Below are 11,040 nucleotides of genomic sequence, written 5' to 3' on the forward strand. Positions count from 1 at the left end.
TAACAACAAGGATTAACACAATTTAACAAATAAAAGAATGCAACTTTGAATCACGAAGTATGCTTTATCAAGAAGAGACTTACAGTTTGTTCCGGTACGGTCACACCACCACTTAGCAAAAAAAAATAAAGAAAAGCAAAGGAAAACTTTAATAGGAAGATAGACTTAATTAAAGCGGAAATGAATTAAAGAATCACGAAGAAATCAAGAAGAGAATCACTACCGAATTAAGACTGAAAACAGAATCGCAGGATGACTACCGAATGAATAATCATGAATTAATTCTCGTCTGGTGGTGCGGTCCTATTTATTAACTCTCCAACATGTGGACGGTCACGTGATCAAAATTGCACTCCAAATTCGGAATTCTCGAATATTCTCCCCAGAAGAAATATTCTCGGTGGCGGTTATCTCTTTATCGGTAAAAGAAACTGTCGTTATCTGCAATCCACGATGTTTTATACTGAATTCGGTGTGTTTTTGTGGACGGAAAAACAACGCCGAATGCAGAAAGACACTTTTTCTTTATTTTGGATTCTTACGGCGGATTATTGATGGAAATTTCAATTATACGGAATTTGAATTTAATAATCAGAATTCTGAAAAATATTTCCAAAATGAAACGGAATAACTATATTGAAACTGAAATCTCCATCAGACGGTGTTGCATTGTTTCAACTGGAAAATTCAGGGAAACGGATATTTAAAACGAGGCTTGATTTTTATTAAAAACAATCAAGTATCGTTACATCCCCCTCCCCTGGGAAAAATTGAAGTTGCGTTGAAGACACAAGTTCAATTTAATAAGGGGTAACTGGCCCATCAAAAAAAAAAGAAAAATTAATCGGAAATTCAAGTCGGTTAAGTGCTCGTTATCTCACCCTTACAGAGTTCTCATCCTAATCTAAACAGTACAATAGAAGTGATATCCGGATCTGCTCACAGACGTAGTTCAGTAATCGTCCGGTAGGCGCTCCTTCCATGTATAGTGGTTCTCTCCGATCCATGATCCATGATCCATACTCTGCGCTCTGCGTTACGCTCCGTGACCGGTGTCGTCCCTAGCTATGGACCGAAGTGCGTGTGATCTTTGATCCGTTTGACATAACCTTTTTCGTGGCACTCTATGACTGTCGTTGGTTCTGTGGTATCTGTCAGAAACATAACAGAAATATAATTTCCGAATTTCGTCTTAAATTTTGGAGATAGTGAGGCCTTACAAATGTTTTAGTGTGACTTTCGGACTAATATCAAGTTATTTCCGTATAATTCCCCATTTTAAAAAACTATAGCAGAATATTCCGTATCCAGGAATACCTTGTCAATTTTGGGCATAATAAGGATAAGATGGATCATAATTCGACTAAAATAGAGGTTTTCATTTAAACAAATTTTTTTCGATGAAAGTACGAAACGAAAGAATTTTTTGGTGGATATGCTGTTTAAAATACATTATGACTTCGACAACAATTCCTGAATGTTGGACCATTCTATCGTTGAAGCATACTGAAAGCTGGAAATCTTGGAAAATTCAATGTCATGTCACCAGAGTCACATGTTACTCGATGGGGAATCCATGCCGTTTTTTAAGAAACCAAGTTTTTAGCTCTTATAATATGAGAATATTTCATTTTAATTATTGATTTATTTATTTATTTATTTATTTATTTATTCATTATTATATACTCAAAATTTTTCGGTTTCTCGGTTAAGACATTGAAAATGAAATTCATGAAGTAGATAGTAGTGCTCCGTATAATTAGGGTGAAAATAAAAAATAACGATTCTGTACTTATATATAGGAACCTACATGGATTTCTGCATATACATCAGAGTCGTTAAATCTATTCAGGGACATTCTTTCTATAGTTTTTATTTCCTCAGAAAAAACGTGTATACCATCTACATCGTGAATGTAAATGATGAAAAAGAATTCTCTAGAAATTATTAATTTTGAAATATTGTTTGGAGCAGCGAGATTTGAAACAAACTTGAGAATTGAAATACTAATGCGCTTCAATACTTGCTTATCCAGATAGTTATTATCTGTATCGATAACTTATACTTTTCAATTGTTGATATTTTATCATTTCATAATATCAGAAACGTTTGAAAAAATGAACAGTAATATATAATAGTATATTCTTTCTGTAAGAAAAATACTCTGGACAATTATCATTTAAATTCGCATATGTTTCATAAACTCATAATTATATTAAACACTCTATAATTTTAGGTATTTTTAGTGTTAGGCTCAAGTATCACAAAATAACAAAATATTTTATATGTTCTTTTTAGGTATCATAAATAATTAATTGAACACAATAAGTAAAATATCGCAGGAATTTGGACAGGTTGAAAAACAATCTCTTATGAATTCGCCAACGTTTCGGAACTATTTTGTTCCTTTCTCAAGGCTCATCATACAACTAATAAAAGTAACACTTTAAAATTGGTCATAGGAAGATAAGGATAAATCAACAAACAGTCCGACGTGTGTCAGTTAAATTGAACGAATGTAATACGTTGATTCCATAGAAATTTTAAGTCACAGCAATCTAATATCGAATCAGACGACGGAACGGGCAATTGGTTGGTGGGGTGCTAGGGAGGGATGGTAGAGGGGCTATATAACAGCGGAGTAGATGTACAAAGTATTCAGTTGTGAATGTGCTTCGTGCTGCAAATATTGTGTTGTGGTTTACATTTTTTAACTTTGATACTATCGAATTTTATCGTTTCATACTTAAATATTTTTTTCATTGTGGAAGACGAGATGGACAGAAAGAAGATCTTGAGAATGGGATTGGAAAAATTGAAGTCTAAACAAATTGACTTGAGGAGAACAGTTCAAATCAGGAATTTTCTGAAGTCACATGTAGGAGAACGAAAAAGAGGAAAAGTTCCGCAGAAAAAATCCGACACTCACGCTGCAAGAAGAGAAGGTTATCAAGATGAACATAGCCAAAAAGTCTTGAAGAAAATAAATTCCGATGTTAGAGAAAAAAAGCAGTATGTGTCGAACGGAAATCTGAGAAAACGCTTGACGGGGTCTTTCATTCTGAAGGAGACTTTGAATATGACATCTATTAGAAGAAAAGAAGATCCTAATATCAAACATTTCAATGTGAATGACTACATTGAGATTTTTAGGAAGAAGGAAAACCTGTAAAATGAAAACTTTTGTAGGATTTGTAACTCCAGCCCACGCTCTATATTCAAAATGAAATATTAACTTCGAAAAAAATTGAAAATTGTTAGATGTAGAGAAAAGACAACAGTACTGTTTTAAGTACTATGCGTAAAAGACTGAACGCTCCTTGACCTGCGATCAAGAAATAGAAAATTCATAATATTGGAGTGCAAGTCTGATATTTGAATTTACAGCATATTCTTAATGAAACATTAATTTTGAAAACAAATAAAAATTGATAGGGGATCATAAAAGTTAACAGTTAGTACTGTTTCAAGTACTATGCAAAAACAATCCACTGAACGCTTCTTGACCTGCAATCAAGCAATAGGTTATGTATGAATTCAGAGTGCAAGTCTGATATAATGAATCATTTATGATATAGAGTGTATTCTAAATGAAACATTAGGTTTGAAAAAAAAATTAAAAATTGTAAGGTGTACTCAAAAGACAACGTTAGGTCCCGTTCCAAGTACGGTATAAAAAAAATTTAAACTTCAAAATATGACTAGATATACTAATTATCAGCAAAAATTAAGTAGGAGGATATCAAATAAGTGAGCCTTCGAATAAGGGCGATAAATAAACGAAATCAACTCAGATATATGAAAACCAACAACTGTTGATTTGTTTGTCCACTTTTATATCAATGTGTATTATGTTCCTGAATTAATTTCGTTTGTTTTGAGTTATTTCATCCTTTCATTTATTGAGACATTGGTTCACTATAACCAGGATAATTTCCAATCCTGCTTTTTTTTGTCATTCAAGAACATTGTTCTAGGGATTCATCTACTATTTATATCCTACAGATAATTGGAAAAATTTGCTCTTTTCAGTTTCACTAGTTATAATGGCGTCATAGATCTGACGCTACGCTACGCACCGTAATTTTTTATATTGTTTTCTCATTATTCATATTTTGAAGTTTTAATTTTTTTTATACCGTACTTGGAACGGGACCTAACGTTGTCTTTTGAGTACACCTAACAATTTTTAATTTTTTTTCAAACCTAATGTTTCATTTAGAATACACTCTATATCATAAATGATTCATTATATCAGACTTGCACTCTGAATTCATACACAACCTATTGCTTGATTGCAGGTCAAGAAGCGTTCAGTGGATTTTTTTTTGCATAGTACTTGAAACAGTTCTAACTGTTAACTTTTATGATCCCCTATCATTTTTTATTTGTTTTCAAAATTAATGTTTCATTAAGAATATGCTGTAAATTCAAATATCAGACTTGCACTCCAATATTATGAATTTTCTATTTCTTGATCGCAGGTCAAGGAGCGTTCAGTCTTTTACGCATAGTACTTAAAACAGTACTGTTGTCTTCTCTACATCTAACAATTTTCAATTTTTTTCGAAGTTAATATTTCATTTTGAATATAGAGCGCAGGCTGGAGTTACAAATCCTACAAAAGTTTTCATTTTATAGGTTTCTCCTTCTTCCTAAAAATCTCAATGTAGTCATTCACTTTGAAAAGTTTGATATTAGGATCTTCTTTTCTTCTAATAGATGTCATATTCAGAATCTCCTTCAGAATGAAAGACCTCGTCAAGCGTTTTCTCAGATTTCCGTTCGACACATACTGCTTTTTTTCTCCAACATCGGAATTTATTTTCTTCACGACTTTTTGGCTATGTTCATCTTGATAACCTTCTCTTCTTGCAGCGTGAGTGTCGGATTTTTTCTGCGGAACTTTTCCTCTTTTTCGTTCTCCTACATGTGACTTCAGAAAATTCCTGATTTGAAATGTTCTCCTCAAGTCAATATGTTTAGACTTCAATTTTTCCAATCCCATTCTCAAGATCTTCTTTCTGTCCATCTCGTCTTCCACAATGAAAAAAATATTTAAGTATGAAACGATAAAATTCGATATTATCAAAGTTAAAAAATGTAAACCACAACACAATATTTGCAGCACGAAGCACATTCACAACGGAATACTTTGTACATCTACTCCGCTGTTATATAGCCCCTCTACCATCCCTCCCTAACACCCCACCACCCAATTGCCCGTTCCGTCGTCTGATTCGATATTAGATTGCTGTGACTTAAAATTTCTATGGAATCAACGTATTACATTCGTTCAATTTAACTGTCACACGTCGAACTGTTTGTTGATTTATCCTTAACTTCCTATGACCAATTTTAAAGTGTTACTTTTATTAGTTGTATGATGAGCCTTCAGAAAGGAACAAAATAGTTCCGAAACGTTGGCGAATTCATAAGAGATTGTTTTTCAACCTGTCAAAATTCCTGCGATATTTTACTTATTGTGTTCAATCCATTATTTATGATACCTAAAAAGAACATATAAAATATTTTGTTATTTTGTGATACTTGAGCCTAACACTAAAAATACCTAAAATTATAGAGTGTTTTATATAATTATGAGTTTATGAAACATAACAACAACAAAATCGTAACGGATTTCGGCGGTGAGGACGTATGTTGTTTCGCTCCGAGATAATTCGACCTTTCGAAAGACGTTAACAGTGAAAACTTATAGTAAAAATCCCCCCAGTTGAAAGGATCATTTTTTGTTCTTTGTCTAGTTCCTCGTGTAAAACAGCACTATGTCGAAAAATTGCAAAATTTGTAATAAGCCGGTAGGTCGCAAGAATCCCGGCCTCGAGTGTCATGGTTTTTGTAAGCGATCTTATCACCAGTCTTGTTTATTGATGACACATGAAGTATTTATTGCATTGCGGTCTGAAGGAATCACCTGGGCGTGTTCGGATTGTCGCACATTGGATTCCCCGAGAAGGTTTACCGCGGGTCCTAGGGTGGCAACGACTTCGGCGATCCACGCACCGGAGGATGAGGTGGATCTAGTAGCGGCGATCGGAGCAATGAGGGCTGATCTTCAAAGCATACGGTCACAACAAACAGAGCTACTAACGTCTGTTAATTTTTGTTCGAACAAAATAACGGATTTTGAAGCTCAACTCAAAGAAATGAGGAAGAGCATCTCTAAGATCGATGATGTCGTCGCAGAGAACAAGAGGTTGAGGGCTGAGCTGGATCAGGTGAATAGAAGGCTCACTGATATGGAACAGATGTCTCGTATCAATAACTTGGAAATTGTTGGGGTCCCAGAGGTGAGAAACGAAAACTTGGTAGAAATATTTGAGAAAATAACCGAAAGTCTAAACTGTAAGATGAATGCCAGTGACATCGATGATATCCACCGGGTCCCTATCAATAAGAATGGTTCCAGCCAAATAAAAAACATTGTAGTTAAACTGCACTCAAGAAGGAATAAGGAAAATCTGTTAGCAGCCGTTAAACAAACAAAGTCCAGGTCTAAAATTAAGTCGAACTCAATCAAGGTGGACGGTGTATCCGATCATCTGTACATTAATGAACATCTTACATTAAACAATAAACTCTTATTCAAAGAAGCTCGAGAAACGGCAAAGTCCAAAAATTATAAATATGTTTGGATCAAGAACTGCAATATTTACATGAGAAAAGACGACAGTTCACGTGTACTACAGATAAGATCACATGATAACCTTCTTCATCTCAAGTAGATGAAATCAAAAGCCTAAGAAAAAAGATCAACATAGACCCTTCATTCCCATGGAATCGTCCAATATCAAACTTTATTATCAAAACACCAGAGGACTCAGATCTAAAACTGTGCAGTTCTTTCATAATGTCGTTTCTACTGACTACAATGTAATATGTCTGACGGAGACTTGGCTCAAGGGTGGTGTCCTGTCTGGGGAGCTGTTTCCCGGTGGATATCAGGTATTCAGGCGTGACCGCGGGGATGCAGTTTCCGTCAAGAAGGATGGTGGTGGTGTCCTGGTTGCGGTAGATTCATCCTTGGATGCATCTCATCACCCGGAGCTCCAGTCGACGGCAGAGGATGTGTGGGTGTCTATAAAATCAGGTGACAAGTTGGTGTACATAGTTTGCGCATATCTTCCTCCCAGTGACAAATCTTCATATCATAGTTTTTTGAATAACTTTGAATCCAATCAACAACTTATATCAAATAATACTGTGATCGTTGTTGGGGACTTCAATCTGCCACACGTTGGTTGGGTTGATTCCGTAGACTCACCCAATTTGGTGCCAGTTAATGTGGGTGATGAGTCGGCGGAGTTCATCGACTTGTTCTCGCTCTTTGGCTTCAACCAGTTTAGTACAACAAGAAACTCAAAAGACAGAATTTTGGACTTGATATTTTGTAACGAAAATTTTATAGATAGAGTATCAAAATCTGAGGATCCTTTAGTTCCGGAGGACAGGCATCATCCCTCACTTGAGTTCCATTATAAATATCAGAGATATCAGCCTCTCCGCGGTTCTTTAAAATTTACTAAAAACTTCAAAAGGGCTGACTATGATTGTATAAACAGAGAGCTTTCTAGCCTCGATTGGGTTGAGCTGTTCGACGGTCTCAACGTTGATGATGCCGTCAGTATTTTCTATGACAGGATAGGTAAATTAATTGATAAACATGTTCCTACCTTCAGAGTCAATACAAAGTACCTCAGTTATTTCAGGAAGGATACCATAAAATGCATAAAACAAAAATTATATTACCACAAAAAATACAAAAAATTTCGAAACCAATCAGATTACATCAACTACTCAATATTGAGAAAATCATCTAAAAACTTAATTTGTAGAGACTATTCAACTTATTTGCAAAGTGTGGAATCGGATATTCTCAGCAGCAATAACGGAAAGGGTTTCTGGAGGTATATGTCCAACAGGCGGAAGTCAAGAATGTTCATTCCTAAAAAAATGACGCTTGAGACATCTAGTGCTAACGGACCTAGAGAGGTGTGCGAACTATTTGCCACTTTCTTTAAAAGTACCTTTGAAACACCTAAAGACGGTACTGTCTTTCACTTTCGTAAAAATCCCAAAATTTCTATAGCCGTTGATGAGTCTGAAGTACGTAACCTCCTTCAAAATATTGAAATCAACAAATCACCTGGACCGACGGAATACCCCCAATTTTCATAAAAAACTGTATCGATGCCTTGACATTCCCATTAACGAGCATTTATAATATGTCTCTCTCTTCATATTACCCCACAGTCTGGAAGTTAAGTCATGTTGTGCCCATATACAAGGGTGGTAAAAAAAGTGAAATGAACAACTACCGACCCATTTGCAAACTTTCTATATTCGGAAAAATATTAGAACAAATCATATATCGAATACTTCTAAGCGAAACTAAGAAAATTATCATCCCACAACAACACGGATTTTACCCTGGACGCTCGGTTGACACTAACCTTACCCTGTTTGTGGAGTATATTTCCCGATCTATGGATGCCGGACATCAGGTCGATGCGATCTACACGGACTTCAGCAAAGCGTTCGACAAAATCGATCATAAACTACTCATTAATAAATTAGCTGAGGTTTGTGAAACTCCCGGTCTCCCTGATTATATTGGGACGTACATATTCGGAAGAAAACAGGTGGTGGTGGTGGAGGGACATAAATCGGCCGAATACATAAGTACATCTGGAGTACCACAGGGAAGTCACTTAGGTCCCCTTCTCTTTATAATATATATAAATGACATTATCGGATGTTTGAGGTACTCACTCGTGCTACTATATGCTGATGACCTCAAGCTTTTTCTTCGCTTGCGGACGTTGGAGGACTGCCGGAGAATTCAAAGTGATCTTGATCGTATCGCAATATATTGTGCTCAGAACAACATATTCATAAATTTTTCAAAATGTAATTACATATCTTTCTCAAGGAATAGGTCGAAGATTTCATACCAATATAACATTGATGGAAACTACATAAAAAAAGTACAAACCGTAAAAGATTTGGGAGTGTTTATTGACCAGAATTTAAGTTTCAGCGATCATGTGAATTCTGTGGCAGTCGACTGTTCGAGGATGATGGGTTTCATCATAAGAAACTGCAAAGGTTTCAAAAACGTGCGATCTCTGATTTCACTTTATTATGCTTTTATAGATAGCAAGCTCTGTTACGCCTTCGTCGTGTGGAATCCGATTTACTCTAAATACATAAATAGGCTGCAAAGAGTACAGAATAAATTTTTGAGACACTTAGCTCGTAAAACTAATATCACTATTGCCAACAGTAACTATTCTGGAATACAAAAGGAGTGTAATATTGTCAGTCTGATTGGTCGTAGGAACAAAAATGACATATTATTTTTATTCAAAATAATGAGTTCGCATATCGATTCAACCGAATTACTAACATCATTAGATTTTAATGTACCTAATCGTACAACTAGACAGCATGAAATGTTCAACATTCCCTTCAGGAGAACAAATATTGGCATGAACTCACCATTAGTGAGATGTCAAAAAATATGTAATCTACATGGCACATCTTTAAATTTTTATGAATCCTCCTTGAAAAATTTCAAAAAACAACTCAAAAGTGTTACTGTATGAATATCATGATGCATTACTTGACTGTTTCTCCCTTTTGTTTTTTATCTGAATGTATTGAACTGTGTTTTGGGGTGTACTTAAGTCCTTACTTTGTCTGTTAACTGAAATTGATTTTTCATTTTTACAGAGTGGATACTGTTTTGGAATTGTTTCTGTTTGTATCCCTGTATTTTCTAAATAAATAAATATGCGAATTTAAATGATAATTGTCCAGAGTATTTTTCTTACAGAAAGAATATACTATATTACTGTTTATTTTTTCAAACGTTTCTGATATTATGAAATGATAAAATATCAACAATTGAAAAGTATAAGTTATCGATACAGATAATGACTATCTGGATAAGCAAGTATTGAAGCGCCTTAGTATTTCAATTCTTAAGTTTGTTTCAAATCTCGCTGCTCCAAACAATATTTCAAAATTAATAATTCCTAGAGAATTCTTTTTCATCATTTACATTCACGTTGTAGATGGTATACACGTTTTTCCTGAGGAAATAAAAACTATAGAAAGAATGTCCCTGAATAAATTTAACGACTCTGATGTATATGCAGAATTCCATGTAGGTTCCTATATATAAGTACAGAATCGTTATTTTTTATTTTCACCCTAATTATACGGAGCACTACTATCTACTTCATGAATTTCATTTTCAATGTCTTAACCGAGAAACCGAAAAATTTTGAGTATATAATAATGAATAAATAAATAAATAAATAAATAAATAAATAAATAAATAAATAATTAATTAAAATGAAGTATTTTCATATTATGAGAGCTAAAAACTTGGTTTCTTAAAAAACGGCATGGATTCCCCATCGAGTAACATGTGACTCTGGTGACATGACATTGAATTTTCCAAGATTTCCAACTTTCAGTATTGTTTAACGATAGAATGGTGCAACATTCAGGAATTGTTGTCGAAGTCATAATGTATTTTTAACAGCATATCCACCAAAAAATTCTTTCGTTTCGAACTTTCATCGAAAAAAATTTGTTTAAATGAAAACCTCTATTTAAGTCGAATTATGATCCAGCTTATCCTTACTATGCCCAAAATTGACAAGGTATTCCTGGATACGGAATATTCTGCTAACGTTTTTCAAAATGGGGAATTATACGGAAATTATTATTATTATTATTATTGAACTCTTTATTGCATTAAAACAAGTTTCATACATTTTTATAGAATTGTGCAAAAGGTGGACATATCGCCATGCAATTTCTTCCTGCCAACCAGAAATAATCTATTAAAGAAACTTATATCTAAAAACAAGAATACCTGACCTAACTTAAATTCAGTTCAACCTGCTCCAAAATAGGGAGAAAGGGGAATGGGAGGGAGAAGGATAGACGTCGCCGAAGAAAGGGACCATATTAAACATGGGTATCAAGTAAGTGTGATGGGTG

General features: G+C 34.5%; 2 protein-coding genes across 2 annotated transcripts; both read left to right on the top strand.

The window, feature by feature from the left end:
- Window positions 1-5,786: 5,786 nt before the first annotated feature.
- Window positions 5,787-6,746, top strand: LOC123320968. The gene has a single exon (XM_044908469.1). It carries the CDS (start codon window positions 5,787-5,789, stop codon window positions 6,744-6,746), a length of 960 nt encoding a protein of 319 aa, XP_044764404.1.
- Window positions 6,747-6,795: 49 nt separating this feature from the next.
- Window positions 6,796-8,199, top strand: LOC123320969. The gene has a single exon (XM_044908470.1). The coding sequence runs from the start codon at window positions 6,796-6,798 to the stop codon at window positions 8,197-8,199; it is 1,404 nt and encodes a 467-aa protein (XP_044764405.1).
- The last annotated feature ends 2,841 nt before the right edge of the window (window positions 8,200-11,040 follow it).

This window comes from Coccinella septempunctata, chromosome 9 (genome assembly GCF_907165205.1).
Source record: "Coccinella septempunctata chromosome 9, icCocSept1.1, whole genome shotgun sequence".
NCBI classification, from domain to species: Eukaryota; Metazoa; Arthropoda; class Insecta; order Coleoptera; family Coccinellidae; genus Coccinella; species Coccinella septempunctata.

What these genes read in the sequence shown, in the direction of transcription:
- LOC123320968 (XM_044908469.1), top strand. Translation starts at nt 5,787, where the DNA reads ATGTCGAAAAATTGCAAAATTTGTAATAAGCCGGTAGGTCGCAAGAAT.
- LOC123320969 (XM_044908470.1), top strand. Translation starts at nt 6,796, where the DNA reads ATGGAATCGTCCAATATCAAACTTTATTATCAAAACACCAGAGGACTC.